We start from the raw sequence: 16,910 nt of genomic DNA on the forward strand, positions 1-16,910 counted from the left end.
GGTCCCCAGAGTGTTGAGGGGAGATGAGCAAACGGATATATGTCAGAGGACAAGGCATGGAAACCAAGTCAATGGAGGAAGAGTTGACAGTCTTAGGGAAGCATTGTCCATTCTTGAGGTGCAAAGATCCTAAATTCTATACTGTGTGGTATAATCTGTGTGGTTGGGTTTCAAAGAAGCGGCTGGAGAGATCAGGGAAGGCTTTTGGAAGAAGTGGGACTGATGACAGATCACAGAGACTGGGTGGGATCTGGAGGGGGCAAAAGCCGCAGCATGACAGAGGTGGAGAGACAGGAATGAACATGAGTACTTGTGGGTGGGATCAGATCAAAGAGGTCTCGAATTCCTGTCTTAGGAGTTCAGGTCCACACTGTGGGCTTTCTCACCTCAATCTCTAATGCTTCTACCTAAGGTACTTTCTAGTTCTGGCCTCAGCAGAAAAAGAAACTGTGCAACCTCATGGACACCAGACTAGCCACTCTGCCTGCCCGGGAGATACTCCCTGAGACTCCTGAGAGGGGCCTGAGAAAGTACTCAGTCTAACCTCTCCCTTGGGCTAGGTCTCAGATCATCTCTAAACTGACTGGCTTGGTCCTCTGGAAGGCCTGGCCATGATGGGAATCCACAGGCCTCATAGGTATCTGAAGGCTGGGGATGAAGATGGAGAAGTCCCAGCCTGGTGAGAGGGAGCCCCCAGTGTCCTGACAGAAACAAGACCCTGTGGGTGGGGGTATTTGGGGAGGTGGAGATACTGTAAAATGGCAAAGGCTAGACTTCTGTGAACATTATGTGTGGATGTGTGTTGAGGCAAGGGTGAGAGAAGGGGTCATATGAAAGGAGTCACACTCTTCCAAAAGTTGGCTAAGTTGAGAATCTAGGTTGGAAAGAAGCTGAGCAAAAACTGGATTCAGGCTTCATGGGGGTATTTGGGGAGGTATTTGGCCTGGGGGATCAGGGTTCCCCAGGTGTCATGAACCTGAGGTTCTGATCTTGACTTCTCTTTCAGGAAGCTTCCCAGCCCACCAAGAGTTGCATGCCTCTGGGCTATGCAGTTCAAAAACACCATGGAGAATGCAGAATTGGATTATGCCAGGGGCCATCTTTTCCCCCTTCTTTTCTAATAATGCACCTGGGAGAGAGCTCTTTATAATGCCAAGCAGACTCCACTGCACAGCTGTCCCTGGTCAATTCTGCCAGACCCAGGGCATGAGTCTGGGGTGGGCTTGATCTGGGCTCCCCGTGAAACAGGCAAAATGCCAACCATTAAACAATTACAACTCTGGATATTTCTAATAATATCTGAAGAGAAAAATGGCCAAGCAGATGGCGTCCGACAGAATGAAAAATGGAAGCAGCTAGGAAAGACTGGGGAAGGCGGGCCCTGGGGTGTGTGGTTGGCAGGGTGGCTGAGGACCAAGGCTGGGTGCCTCAGGGTTCTGTCAGGCTGGGGCAGAGGCTGGGGCAGACAGAGACCTAGATAGGCCCATCTGGGATGTGGCCACAGGTATCGGTGCTCTCACTGTGGACAAGCAAATGCAGCAACTTCCTCTGCTAGCACTTCAGAGTCTGTAAAGAACTTCTGTAGACATAACTTCATTTGAGGCTGGTTATGAACCCATGAGGCTGGCAGGGCAGGTAACTTGATTCTCATTTTACAGACGAGGAAATATATATAAAGAAGTTAGGTGACCTGCTCAAGGTTACACAGGTAAATAAATGAACCTGGGCTTTAACCCTGGCTCTGGCTAGCTCCTGAGCATGAACTGGTGCTTCAGGAGTTTAGAGAAAGGAGTTGGCTCTCCCCTACCACAACATCTCCTCATTCCCTCACCTAACCTGGAAAGCCACCACGCTGCAGTCTTCCAGTCTGGCTGGCTCAGCCATTCCATACATGGCCTCAGGAGCCCCTGCCCCTGACCATATCCTGACCACTGCTCTCTTAGCTTGAGATGGTGTCAGGTCCCCTGAGCAGGCAGCTCAGCCCCTTCTCTGGCCAGTCCCATCTCTGAAAGCTCCAACAGGCTTGGCAGCCTCTCCACATGCTGAGCCAGCTCCAGGGCCTCCTTGCTGGGTTCTTCCCCTTACCAGAACGTCTTCTCCTGACCATGTCAACCACTACCAGACCATCCTAAGTCTCACCTGCAACAACTCTTTCCTGTTTATTCCACCACATCACATCTGCTCCATTAACTCCTATGTTCATCTATGGGGCAGTATGGTGGAGAGGGCAGGAGTTACAGGACCTAGTTTGGAGTCCTGGCTCTGCCACTTAGTTGATTGACTTTGAGTAAAACACTTACTGATTTAGAGGCTTGGTTTCTTCATCTATAAAATGGGAAGAGCCATACATGCTCAGTCAGCCCCACATGAAGATTAAAATGAGTTAATGGCTATAGTATTTTATAAGTTGCAAAGAATGGAATAATAATAAAAATAATGGTAGTCATAGCAGCAGTAGTGGCAGCTGCCATTAGCTTTGCTGTTTTACAGATCTCTCTTTCATCCTTACAATAATTCATAGTAGACATTTATCTCCATTTCACAGAAGAAGAGACTGAGGCTCGAAGAGGGGCAGTGGAACAGGTTTCATCTGTCTCTGCCCTCGTATCAGGGGGAGGGTGTGCCCCAATCTGTGTATTCCGTGGGTGCATGTGCTAAGCATTCTATTTCCTGAGGGACTCTTGCCCATCACTGGTTTAATGTGTGCTGACTAAATGAATTAATTCTTGGTTTTTCTGGAATCACAGGGGAAAATAACTGACACTTCAACTCCCAGTTTACAGAGAAGAGTGAGGCCTAGACCCAAGAGTCTCTTATGGCTTCAACTGGTTACTACTACTACTACTACTACTACTACTACCCTTGGGTGAATAAGGTTTCCACTCTCTTCTTAACCTCTCTCCAGGGAGCCTTATTCATTTGTTCAGCAAAAAAGCTCTGTGTTGAGTGCTGGGGCACCTACAAAGAAGCCTAAAACAAGGTTTGTGCCTTTTGGTTGAACGTTGCTATGAAAACTGTGGGTTCCAAGTGGGATGGGAGCAACTGGGATAAGTGTGGGAAGAGCCATTTGTGCCTGAAGTATGAGGGAGAGATGGCCAGGCAGTCTGGGTATGAAGGGACATTCCAGAGGAAAGCCCTGGTGTGTGCAAAACCAAAGTGAGACAAAAGTACTGCCTCCTCCTCCCATGCCAGGCCTTTGCCTCCATCTAGCTCAAGGTTCTGGGGGAGTCTGGGCAGGCTGACTCTTCTTTCCTGATAAGTTCTGGTGATGCAGTGGGAGATATATATTTTTTTAATGTTTACACCCATTGGCCAAGTGGACCTTTTTTAAAAATTTTATTAATTTATTTTTAAAAATTAATTTATTAATTTTTGGCTGCATTGGGTCTTTGTTGCTGCGCGTGGGCTTTCCCTAGTTGCAGCAAGTGGGGGCCACTCTTTGCTGTGGTGCATGGGCCCCTCACTGCAGTGGCTTCTCTTGTTGCAGAGCACGAGCTCCAGGCGCGCAGGCTTCAGCAGTTGCAGCACATGGGCTCAGTAGTTGTGGCACACGGGCTTAGTTGCTCCACGGCACGTGGGATCTTCCCAGACCAGGGCTCAAATCCGTGTCCCCTGCATTGGGAGGTGGATTCTTAACCACTGCGCCACCAGGGAAGTCCCAAGGGAGAGATTTTTTTTAACCTAACTGGAACGTGTTTGTTCCATGCTTGTGCCACCTCCTAGGGAAACCTGTCCTTCAGAGGGACTCCATGGCTGAGTCATCTAAATGTCTATTAGCAATTTCCTATCTAAGATTATAGGTTTGAGGAGCACAGCTCAAGAAACGTATGCTGACTGAGTGGATACTGGTGCCTTGGGTTTGGTGGATGATGAGAGAGAGTTCTCTTCTTAGTCTTTAAGGATTAGTCTTTCTGAAGACAAACTATTGCTACTAAGGGGTTACGTATTAAAATTGCAAAAAACAGCTTTCGTTGAGCCCACCGATTATATGTGCCTATGTGCATGCTGTGAGGTAAGGGATCCCTGAAGGGAAGGCTGACACCCTTCCAGAAAGAGGCTGAGATCAGAATCTGTGCTGAGGAGAGGCAGAACATCAAGATGGTCTCAGACTTTGTTCATTTGAGTTCACTTGAGTTCAACTTTTTACACACCTGTGTACCAACCCTGGGGAAACAGACCTGAATGAGAGGTAGTTCCTGACCTTGGGAGGGAGAAAGACATACAAACTGATGCCATGTGGTAAGTTCAGGTTTAAAAGATGTCCACAGAAGCCCAGAGAAAGGGCCCCGCACCCAGGTGGAGGGCTAAGGAAGGCTTCCTGGAGGAGGCCTGGGTGTTGAGGGCCCTGGCAGGTGAGTGGAAGGGCAGGGCAGTCCAGACAATAAGAATGGCAGGCGCACAGGAGGGACACCTGAAGTGGTGAGGCGGGGAAGTGGAACCTTAAGAAGTTTTCTAAATCAGTCACTGCCTCTCTACAACTCAGGGATGACCTGGATGTATTTCTCAGATTAGAAACAGGACTCCAAGGGAGGGTCCAGAAAGGTGCAGTGCTTAGGAAGATTACATTTTTGGATTAGTCAAAGAGGGACGTGGAGCACAAGACAGGATGGTGCGCCTACTGTGTGCACATGGCTGATGTTGAGATTCTGAATTCGGGCCAGACCTTGGAAGAGCAGTCAAGATGGTAGAGCTTCCCGGGGGAGTTCATGGGCTTGAGTCAACTGGGACCAGATGCAATGGGTTCTGGGGACAGGCCCCTGGTCAGAGGAAGCGACAGGGTGTGCAGGATGACCTGCTGCCCAGAAAAAGCTTCTTGGAGCAGGTCTGGGGAAAAGGGGTCAAAGGCTGAGTAGTACGGGTGTTGTAATTAACTATTTCGCTACAGTCACATTCCTAGTATGCTTGTGAACAACTAGAAAGCAGGCTTACAGCTTCTCTTCTTTCCTCAGAGCACATCACAGAGATGGACAAAGGGCCATACCAAAATAATTAATCTGACAAACTTCACTAAGCATCTACTTCGAGCAGAGCGCTGTGCCAGGACATGGGAAAACAAAAATGATTCAGTCATGGTCTCTGCCCTCAGGAGTCTACAGTCTATTGCTCCTGAACTGAGTTAGGATAAGTAAAAACCAGTCCGAGTGTGGGAGATGGGCAGGGCTGGGGTGGGGAAGGGGCCAGAAGAAGAGGAATTACAAGCAGAGAGGGCAGCATCAACAAATGCAGGCAGGAGATGAACACAGCACATGCAGGGCAGCAGAAGCAGCTGTTTTGTGCAGTGTCAAGTGGGGACAGGTGGGGGCAACTGAGGAGGGGGAGCAGCAGGGGTGGGCCTTGTATGCCAGGCTAGGGCAGCCACTCAAAGATTTTAAACAGGTTTTTTTTTTTCCCCCTATACTTTACAAAGCTGACTCTAGCTGGGGAGAAGTGATTATAGGGAAAGAAAAGGAGGCAGAGACACCAGTGAGGATGCCACTGCTTGGTTCACATGGTAGATACTGAGGTCCTGAGCTGGGGCAGCGGAATTAGGAACAGAGGGGAGAAGAACAGAGAGTTACAGCGATTGAACTTGATGGGCTGAGAGGGGGGAGGGGGAGGGAAGGACCAAGGAAACACCTAAGTTTCTATTTAGGAGACCAGGGAACGGTAGTGCCTTTACTGAGGTAGGAACACGGGAGGCGGGTGGGTTGGAGGAGGGGGGCGGAGTCTAGGTCTGAATGGGCTGAACAGACAACTGCTTGCGTTTCTGAGGATGGTGGGGCACAGAGGCTCTGAGCTCCTAGGAGGTCTGCCCAATAGAACAGGCATCCTCCCCTTCCCCATGATCAAGAACGGCTCTGAATTCTGGATGGAGAGCCTCACTTTCAATGTCAGTGCTCTGGCTTGTGGTCTGTAGGTTGGCCCTACTTTGGCTCCAGTGACCCCAGAAGACCAGAGAGGCCATGGGGGCCTGGGCTGTGGGGCTGGTGCTTTATCTCCTCCATTTGTAAGGCGGTAACTGTGCGCCAGCCTTGCTAGAAGCCCTGCAGCTGGGGATCACACTGATAAATTCACTGTATTACTTTGCACAAATCAATATCCCAGCACTTACCAGGGGTTGATGTGACCGAAATTGGTTTCAGTCAATTCGTGAGGGTAATAAATGGCCATTTATCAAATCAATTCATTCTGCGGCACTTCTCTGCCTGCCCATCCTCGTGGTACCCCTGGGGTGCCAGGCTCCACCCAGCCAGCCCCCAGCACACATCTGACACTAACCTAGAGGACTCAGGGAGGTCTGGCCTACCCTCTCGATCCACCTCCCTCTCCTGCACCTACTTCAGTCTTGAGGTCCTGAGGCACTGGCTGCTGCTTACCTGCCACAAATTCCAACCCAAAGAGTGCCTCATGCTTCACCTGAGTTGGTAGCCGAACACAATCTATTATCAGTGTGATCCCTGGATGCAGGGCCTCTAACAAGGTGGGTGCACAGTTGCTGCCTTACAAATGGAAGAGAACATACCAACCCCGCAGCCCAAGCCATCCACGGCCTCTGTATCTTTTCCAGCATCACTGGAGCCATAGCAGGGTCAACCTACATACCACAGGACAAAGATCTGCCTCCAGATCTGAGGCAGTTCGGGTGACAGAATGGAGCTTTGGGTAGAAGGAAGCACTCGGGGCAGACATTCTGACAGCTCCTAGGAGGTGGGGAGTAGAATCATCTACTCCTGCTCTGGGCCAAGGGCAGGGACAGAAAAGGTGATGTAGGACCAGGGGAAGAGGCCAGTCTGGGGCTGGGACTAGGGATAAGTCCTGGGTTGAAGGAAATAACTGTGGGCCTGACCTATAGAGCACAGTACCCAACCCTAGGTGGTAAACATCTTGAGGAAGGGGACTAGATTTTGTTGAGTGCTATCTGGTTCATACTGGAAGGAGCATGTGCTTTACAGTCTGACAGTCCTGGATTTGGCTCCCCGGTACAGAGATGAGGAAACTGATGCTCAAAGAAGCTGAATGACCAGCCTGAGTTGCACAGCTGGTAAGTGGCCCACCTACGATTTGAGCCCTAGTTGATCCTCCCTCTCCCCCCAACTACTTCTGGGAGCTTCATAGCTTATGGGCTTGAGAAGCTGGTGAGTAGCAGGAGGTAAGAGGAGCAGGCAACCTGCTGGGAAAGGGCTGTGTAAGAAGTGGGGGGAAAATATCATGATGGCAGCTGCAGTTCTGGCCCAAGTGGACATGAGACTCCAGCAGGATATGCTTTCTCAGATCTCTGCTAGGTCATCTGTCCCTCCCATGGGCTCCTCCTCCTCTCTTCTTCAGCTCAAGAGCTCCCAGGTCTCCTTTCCCTCTACCTCAGACACAAAGTGGGGTGTTGCCACCTCCAAGGTGGTGGCTGAGGGTGGCTGTCTGTATCCAGACCCAAAAGGGCAGCCTGGTGTGGTCTGGGCCTGAGTAGCAGGAACTTGTGTATTCATTAAAGCTTTCCCTGGCTCCTGTGTGTGCCTGCAGGCAGCCTTCTGACCTCTACCTGGTGAGGCAGCTCTGGTCTATGGGCTTCTCTCTCTCTTTTTTTTTAAATTAATTAATTAATTTTGGTTGTACTGGGTCTTCTTAGTTGCAGCAGGTGGGCTCCTTAGTTGCAGCTCGCCAGCTCCTTAGTTGCAGCATGTGGACTCCTTAGTTGTGGCAGGCGTACTCCTTAGTTGCAGCTCCAGGGCTCCTTAGTTGCAGCTTGCTGGCTCCTTAGTTGTGGCAAGTGCGCTCCTTAGTTATGGCATGTGAATTCTTAGTTGCAGCATGCATGTGGGCTCTAGTTCCCTGACCAGGGATTGAACCCGGGCCCCCTGCATTGGGAGCACGGAGTCTTACCCACTGTGCCACCAGGGAAGTCCCTATGGGCTCCTCTTATTCACTGATGGTCAGGCCCCTGATGAGGGGCTCACGATCCTACTGCTGTGTGAGGCATCTGGTGAATTACTTGCAAAAATGAAGTTGATGACAGATATAAAGAGAAATTAACAGTCCCACTGGTGTGTGAGGATGATGGAGATTGGGCTGGGCTTGGTGTGTCACAGGGGTGACTGCCTTCATTGTTCAATGACTCCTCTAATAGGTTTCCTAGGGCTGACAAGGCCACTCCAGAATGTTCCAGAGGGGCACCACAATATCAGACTCATATCTCCTTTTTTACCGGCGAGCAGAACTGGTGCTGGCCTTGGCAGTCACTGGGCTGCATCTGGTGGGACTAGATGCAGCACTAGATGCAACATGTGAGTGGGACTGACCACGACATCATAGGGAAGAGGTTTTTAATTTCCTTTTTTTTTTTTTTTTGGCCAAGCCACGTGGCACACAGGATCCCAGTCCCCGACCAGGGATTGAACCTGTACCCTCTGCAGTGGAAGCGCAGAGTCCTAACCATTGGACCTCCAGGGAAGTCCTGGAAAGAGGTTTTTAAACTTGAGCTGAGCATCAGATTGCCTGCAGGGCCTGTTAAAACACAGATTTCTGGGGAATTCCCTGGGGGCCCAGTGGTTAGGACTCTGTGCTTTCACTGACGAGGGCCTGGGTTCAATCCTTGGTCGGAGAACTAAGATCCCATAAGCTGCATGGCATGGCCAAAAAAATAAATTAAAAAATACCCCAAAAAAACAAAACCCACAGATTTCTGGGGCCCCCTGCTGGAACTTCTTATTCCATAGGTCTGGGCTGAGGCCTCAGATCTACATTTCTAACAAGTTCCCAGAGGATGCTGGTGCTGCTGGTCCAGAGACCACTTTGAGAACCACTGCCCTGGGGGATACCCCTTGTCTAAGCCAGGCATAGGGTTCCACTGACCTTACCTCACCTGTCTGAGGTCACCCTCAGGGAGTCATGCACCTGAGTAGAGGAACAATAGTGAGGCCACCATCCTGAGCAGAATCTCAGTTTGATATATCTCTCTAGTGGGATCTGCATGGGGAGGAGGGCCATTAGATTAGGAGTTACACCAGCAGGCAGTCTAGCTCCCAGGGGTCAAAGTATCGGACAGAAAGAACTTCTGAGGTGGAGAAGAAGGCACTCAAGATTTGTTCAGAATATTTTCCCCAAAATTGAGCCAGCTGCTGGCAAATTATACTGAAGTGTGACAGAGTCCTGTGCTGGGAGACAGAACATAAAAGTTCTAGTTCTGGCTCAGCTGCTACATTACTAGTGATGGACAAACTCCTGTTTCTCTCTGAGTCTCAGTTTCCCCACCTGAAAAATGGGGGTGGGGTGGGGGCAGTAGACCAGATGAAGGTCAGAGTTAAATTCAAAGCATACGAAAGCAGCCTTGAGCAAATCACTGAAGTGCTCTGTCTCAGCTTCCTCATCTGTAAAAGAGGAATTTAATGGCACCAACCTCATAGGGTTGCTGTAAAGACTAAATGACACAACATATGCAAAGAGCTTAGAACACTGCCTGGAACATAGGAAGTACTCAACAAATGTTATGTTCTAATATTATTAGCCACTTCTCCCCAGCATGGAGACAGCAGGACTACAGCTCATTGGGGCAGACCACGAGCTTCCTTGCCCTTTTTGGTGTGGGCCAGCATCTCGCATACTCACCAGCACCTACTGTGGCGATGGCACTCTCCTGGCCAATGATGTGCTCCTTCAGCCGCTGCTCCAGGGGAAAGCGGCGCCGTTCCTCGGCCTCACGTTTCCGCTGCTTCTCCTGGTACTGTGGGGAGAGAGGGAAGGTGGCTCAGGAGTGCTGGGCCCAGGAGGATCCTAGTTTCACTCTATCCCCCAACCCAGGGGGGGAAAAACACAGGTTTTTTCCTCTGGGGGTCCTGATGCACAGCTCTGGCTCATGACCATTGGAGGCTGGCCCAGTCCTCCCCCTGCCCCTCGACCCAGGCCTCACCTCATCTCCCTACCTCGGGTGGCCACTGCTCAGGGGTCCTGCCTCACCCTGCTAGTAAGTACTGCTAGGAAATTAACCCTTGACTCTGGCGTCTGACAGAAGACTTGGTTCGAATCTCAGCTCTATCACTTACAAGATGTGCTCATTACCTGGAGCAAGTTACTTTGCCCCAGTTTTCTCCTCTGTAAATTGGGGATTAAATATGATAATGTATAGAGAATGTGCCTAGCATCATGGCTGATGTGCACCGAGTGCTTACAAATATAGGTTTCTTTCCTTTTCCACTTATCCCCTTTTTCTTTATACATTTATTTATTTATTTTATTTTTGGCTGTATTGGGCCCTTGTTGCTGCGCGTGAGCTTTCTTTTAGTTGTGGTGAGCGGGGGCTACTCTTCGTTGCAGTGTGTGGGCTTCTCATTGAGGTGGCTTCTCTTGTTGCGGAGCACGGGCTCTAGGCATGCGGGCTTCACTAGTTGTGGTCCATGGGCTCTAGAGCGCAGGCTCAGTAGTGGTGGTGCACCGGCTTAGTTGTTCCACGACATGTGGGATCTTCCCAGACCAGGGCTCGAACCCGTGACCCCTGCATTGGCCGGCGGATTTTTAACCACTGCACCACCAGGGAAGTTCTCCACCTATTCTCTTGAAAACCATTTTGGTTTTTAAACCAGAGCTACGAACACCCTCTACTTCAATGATACACGCAACTATTCAGCAATTGCTGTGTGCCTGGCCCTGTGCATGCAATGATGGAAAGGTGGGGCAGGGGGAAGGAGGAGGATTATACCGTGCCCCCTGGGAGGTTTAGATGATGCTGAGTGCCTGGCATGTGTCTGGCCTCCAGCTTGGTCCATTTCAGAAAAGGCAGACGGAGGACGCCCGAGCTTGGTCCTGCTGCGAGGGAGAAGAGGAGAGCCAGGCCTTGCTCTCAGGGAGCTCAAAGTTGGGCAGGGGAGGTGAGGCAGGGTCTGTATACAAACACTACTCAGGCAGAATTAGCCATTTCTCTCATGGTTCCAAAGCATGTGTGCCTATTTCTAGCCTTGTACCTAGCACTAAAAAAAAATTACTTGAAAACCAGTTTGTTGTATGTGTGTGATTCTGTCTTCCAGGTCAATTATGAGCCCCCTGAGGGTAGGCACTGCCTTTTACTCACTGCTATTCCCGGCACGGGTCCTGGTACAGTGGAGGCATCTGGTGAATATTTTCAAAAATGAAGTTGATGACAGATATAAAGAGAAATTAACAGCCAGACTGGGTGGTGTAGGAGCACAGAGAAGGGAAGGATACATAAAGCATGGAACAATCCTGGGAGACAGGAGGCTTGAAGGAGCTGGAATACTGGGCTAGGTGGGAGCTGTGGGACTATCTGGAGACTGGGCAAGGAGGGGTGAATGTGTGGGTCCGATGATAAAGCATTTATGGAGGCCAGGGGATGGAGGATGGGGGAAGGAAGCAGGTCTTGAAGTGGGATGGAAAGACCTGGGTCTTCAGGAGGCTTCTTTCCCCTAGGGCCCCTGTAATACTGACAGCTTTCTAGAAAGCGAGCTGCCAAGGTATGGCCCTGTCACAAAAGCTGTGGCTGCAGATTGCTCTTGCAGAGAGAGTGGATGAAAAATACCTGCTGCTTGGGCAGTGTTTTCCTGTTAAGGTAGTGACCTTGACAGAAGTTAAAAAAAATAAATAGCAAACAATCCAATTTTGGCTGTTGCTATAAGTCTGTAACTGAAAGCTCCCATCAGTTCTGGGGTTTCATACGGAGCAATAATTCGGCGCTGATCCCAGCGGAGCAACACTTGCTGGTTGGAATCCAGTGCGTCATCGTGCAGCTCCCTCAGGCGCCACATACATCACCTGGCTCTGCCGACTCCAGCCATATATCTGCCTCCTCCTCCCTGTCCACCCAGCCACTCTCAGCACTTGAGTCCACTGGGGTGGAAGGCTCTGATGGTGAGATGCACACATACCTGCTGGTATAGCACTGGCCAGCTGCCTGGCCAGCTCACAGTCAGTTTGGCTGCAGAAGGAAGCTGGCCTCCGAGGGTTTGTTAGGTCTGTTTCATCACTTCCCCTCAGGGATGGGTATTCCTGCCTCTGGGCCTTTTGCTCACACTGCTCCCTCAGCACAACAGTCTTCTCTATTCCCACCTACCTCTAAGTGATCTCAGTTTAAATACCAAATTGTCTAAGGAGCCTGTTGCCCTGGCCCCGGGACCTCCAGAGCACTTATTTAACTGACTGTTTATGTCTCCTTACTCCACACATGAGGTCCGTAGTGACAAAGCCCATGTTTTATTCATTGCTATAGCTCCAGCACCTAGCATAGGGCCCTACTCACAGAAGGAGTCAATACGTTGCCAACCGAATGAGGTAACTACCGTTTGTGGAAGAGCTGCTGTGTGCCAGGCACTGTACTCAGCACTTTATATGTAGTGTCTCACTGAATTCTTATAGTAGTCCCCGTCTGGAGTTTGACTCCTCTTCTGGCTCACAGCAGGGCACACAGTGTGGCAGAAAGAAGCAGCTTTGCTCCAGAAAGATGTGAATTTAGACCTCGCCTAATCCACTTACTAGTTAGCTGACCTTGGGGAAGTTAATTCACCTCCCTGAATTTCAGTTTCCGCATCTCTAACACAGTGATGGTACTTACACCTACCTTGCAGGATCCTTGTGGGAAGCTGGTGAGGATTAAGTGAGGTGATGCATACGAAACAATTGGCAGGTCTCTGGCATACAACAAATGTCTATGTAGAAGTCGCTATGTGAGAGACTCAAAGGCCAGCATAGTATCTGGCCCGTGGCAGGCCTCTGATAAATGTAACTTCTCCTTTGCTGCATTTTGATAAATGATTATCTAACCCAGTGCCTTTTTTGTATATTTGTTTTTGTTTTGGTGCTGGAACCCTTTTAACTAATTTAATCTGCATGGAGCCCACAGATAAGGGGAACAGTTGCTCCGGCTTAAGCAGAAGCCAGAGGCCAAGTCCACTTGGATGCCCCCACTTGCCCCAGCGTGGCTCCTGAGGCTTCTCCCCCTAGGAACCCTGGGTCTGCAGGGTACAGTCTCAATACCAACTGAGTTCTCAGGATGCCTCTACTGTCTGGGGTGGCTCAGCTCTGCCTGTCAATTTTCCTTACATGGTAGAGAACGCCAAATATAGATACTTTCCATCCATTAGTTTGTGGGGCCTCACAAAACATATCTTTTTTCCTTTGCTACAGGCAAAGCCTAACATGACATTTCCTGCCACTTTGTTGGTTTGGGTACTGCCACCATGGCCTCCTTAAGTCTTTTTCAGGGAAATATTTCTACCTCCTACAACTCGACTTCACTGTCATGATTTTAGGGTATCTTAGTATTCCTGTTATTTTCTTGGGCAATGGGAAAGGGTTCTTGGCTTTTATGGGGGTGAGCATGGGGGAAAGGTTGCACTGTGATCTGGCTGGTTTCTCAGGAGCTTTCTAGATGGTACTGGGAAAGATTCAACCTATGGCTTAAATCTGAGCACATTCTGATTCTAGCATATTCCCTCCCAGCCTGAAGCCCTCAGAGAAACTTCTGAAACTGGATCAGACTTTTTGATAAAAATGTACAGGACAATGGGATTAAACCAGGTAGAAGGTTACTGCTTCATGCTCTTTTCCTAATGCTTATTAGCACAGAGTTTATATTAAAAAATATGTTGAATGAATGAATGACTTTTTAAGGCATGAGGTATGAGTTCAGGCTTGCGGAAAACTAACCAGTGGAAGAACCTAGGAAAGGAAAACACTTGGTCTGTATATATTCTATTTGGGGGAGAGGAGAGATAAGGATGAGAGAAGGCACTTGGTAAGGGTCTATGAATGTGGGCTACTGCTGTTCCCGGCTTTCTGAGGAAATGGGGAGGAAGGCTACAGGGACTGAGGTCAAGGCCCTGTTTTGACAGGATTCCACTGGAGGAGAAGACAGGTTAGATGACCCAGGCTGCAAAAGTAGGGGGCACTGGGCTGAGAGGCCCAAGAAGCTACCCAGGAGAGCAAGAGCGGGGGAGTGATCATCTTCTTAATAAAAGCCACATGCAATTAGCTTCAGAAGCCCTCACCTGGAGCTAGCAGCAACCAGCTCCCTATGCTGCATCTCGGCTGGATAATCATGGCCACTGGTTTCCATCATTCTTGATTTAATATGGCACCCCTCCTGGCTCTGAGTGCATTTACAGGAAAGGCCTGGGAGGCCGAGGCGAAGCCTAGCTGGGCTCTCGCTAGGAAGTGGGCGGCTGGGCCGAGTGGCTCTGCGGAGGAGGGTTGCAGGGAGAAGGGATATGGCAGTACACCTACTGTTGGGCATTCCTCAGGAACAGGTCTGATAATAAACCTGGTAGTACATTCACTGAGAGAGGAGCTAGGGTAGGGGTGGTAGGCAGAATGAGACCCTGGACAAGAACAGGATAAGCACAGAGGAGGGAAGAGAAGAGAGGCCAAGCTGCAGTTTGCCTCTTGTGGGAGGTCAGGGCAGAGCCCACTGGCTGCTCACACACTCAGATATGCCCCATCCTCCTGACTCCCTGATCCAACCCCAACTTACATCATAGTCAGGGCTTCTACCTTGCCCTGAAGCTGTGGGGGACAGAGAGGACTGGGTGCAGAGGCCAACAAAGGGGACCCTGGGGCAACAGATGAGACTGGCGGGGGTGTGGGATGATGGAAAGAGTCCTGAGAAGGGGGGTGATGACAAGAGGAGCCCAGGGGGTCCAACAAAGGAGCCTGGGAAATACAGAGCAGACAGGAGAGGAGACTGGGGGACAAGAGGGGCACCTAAGGGACTTCAAAGTCTCTTCAACTAGCTCAGAGTCCACATCCTTGTAGAGGAAAGCTGGGTACAGAGCAGGCATCAGTCCCATCAGACTTGAGGACCACTATGTCAGCATCCCAGATTCCATTCTCCTCTCCTCCAGTCGATCCTCCTTTTGCTGCCAGAGCCATATTTTTAACATGTAAATCAGATCATGTCATTCCTTTGCAAATAGCTGGGTTGATCCAGAGACAAGAGTGGTGAGAGAAGGTTAAGAGGCGCAAGGAGTGGCTAAGGTGAGAAAATGGGTTATGTTCTCCTCAGTCCATCACATCAGGAGGCGCGTGATGTTCCTATACCTGTGGCTGGGGATGTTAATTTTGATCACTTGGTTAAGGTGGTCTGTGCCAAGTTTCTCCATCATTTTTCCCTTTGTAATTAATAAGTACCTTGTGGGGTGGGACTCAGTGACTGTGAAAACATCCTGTTACTCCTCAAACTTCCACTCACTAGTTTGAACATGGACTGATGAGTCTTGCCTGATTTGGGACCAACTGTTCTAATTCTCACAGCCCTGTGGAGTTCAGAGGATCTCCTCCCTCACTGTCCAGAGATGAAGTAATTAAAGCAGGGTCCCACTGGTAGCAAGTAATAAAGGCAGAACACTAACTCCTGTAGTCTAACTCCAGTGCCTGCACTGTCCACCCTGGAGATAAGAAAAGACCTGTTCTTGCCTTCAGGATGTTCAGAGCCTATTTAGGAAGATGAGACTTAAAACATAAATTTCATATTCCTACTTTTAGCATGGGGCTACCTAATGAATTTATTGAAAATAAACACCAGAGGGTGTTCTTGCCAGAAGTGCATAACCTGAGTTGAATCATAAGGAAACATTAGACAAACCCAAATCAAGGACGGTCTACAAAATAACCAGCTTGTACTCGTTAGAATGTCAAAGTCATGAAAGACAGACTGAGGAACTGTTCCAGATTAAAGAGCAGGGCTTCCCTGGTGGCGCAGTTGTTAAGAATCCGCCTGCCAATGCAGGGGACACGGGTTTGAGCCCTGGTCCGGGAAGATCCCACATGCCGTGGAGCAACGAAGCCTGTGTGCCACAACTACTGAGCCTGTGCTCTAGAGCCCGCGAGCCGCAAAACTACTGAATCTGTGTGCCACAACTACTGTAGCTAGCGTGCCTAGAGCCCATGCTCCACAACAAGAGAAGCCACCGCAATGAGAAGCCCGCGAACCGCAACGAAGAGTAGCCCCCACTCTCGGCAACTAGAGAAAGCCACGTGCGGCAACAAAGACCCAACACAGCCAAAAAAAAAAAAATTTAATTAATTAATTTTAAAAAATTAAAAAATAAAGGAGACCAAAGAGATATGAAAACTGAATCCAGCTTCAGATCCAGAATTTTCTTTTCTTGTAAGGAGAATTATTGGGACAACTGGTGAAATCTGAATAACATCTATAGATTAGTTAATATCAATATTAATGGTCTGATTTTAAGGATTGTACTGAGATTATATAAGAAAATGCCCTCTATTTTTTAGGAAATTCACACAAGTATTTAGGGGTAAAGGGCTATCGAATATATAACTTAACCCTCAAATGGTTCAGAAAAAATTATACATATATCTCTCTATATATTATTTATATATACATAAGTAATAAAGCAAGTGCAATAAAATGTTAACAATTGGTATTATGGGTGAAGGTTTATGGGAATTTGCTGTACTATCTTTGAAATTATGTAAAAGTAAAAGTGAAACAAATCAGGACAATGCTTACCCTTAGGAATGGGTAGTGACTGGAAGGGAGTATGATGCAAATGAGTGCTTGTAATAGTCTATTTCTTTTCTTTTCTTTTTTTTTTTTGCGGTACGCGGGCCTCTCACTGCTGTGGCCTCTCCCGTTGTGGAGCACAGGCTCCGGACGCGCAGGCTCAGCGGCCATGGCTCACGGGCCCAGCCGCTCCGCGGCATATGGGATCCTCCCAGACCGGGGCACGAACCCGTATCCCCTGCATCGGCAGGCGGACTCTCAACCACTGCGCCACCAGGGAGGCCCTAGTCTATTTCTTGATCAGGTATATTCAGCTTGTAAAAATACAGTGAGCTATATACTTATGTGTACTTTATACAAATATGTTTCAACAAAAAGTTTTTGAGAAGTTAAAAGAAGGGACTTCCCTGGTGGCGCAGTTGTTAAGAATCCACCTGCCAATGCAGGCGACACGGGTTCGAGCCCTGGTCCG

General features: G+C 49.2%; 1 protein-coding gene across 1 annotated transcript in view; it reads right to left on the reverse strand.

Annotated features, from left to right (window-relative positions):
• CLPB (ClpB family mitochondrial disaggregase) overlaps positions 1-16,910 on the reverse strand; it is a 147,932-nt gene that overhangs the window by 17,970 nt on the left and 113,052 nt on the right. Inside the window, exon 7 of the mRNA XM_081240489.1 lies at positions 9,577-9,691. Within this exon, the coding sequence (XP_081096615.1) occupies positions 9,577-9,691 (115 nt within the window). The remainder of the gene's footprint in view (positions 1-9,576; positions 9,692-16,910) is intronic.

Source organism: Mesoplodon bidens, assembly GCF_964165515.1.
Source record: "Mesoplodon bidens genome assembly, chromosome: 7".
NCBI classification, from domain to species: Eukaryota; Metazoa; Chordata; class Mammalia; order Artiodactyla; family Ziphiidae; genus Mesoplodon; species Mesoplodon bidens.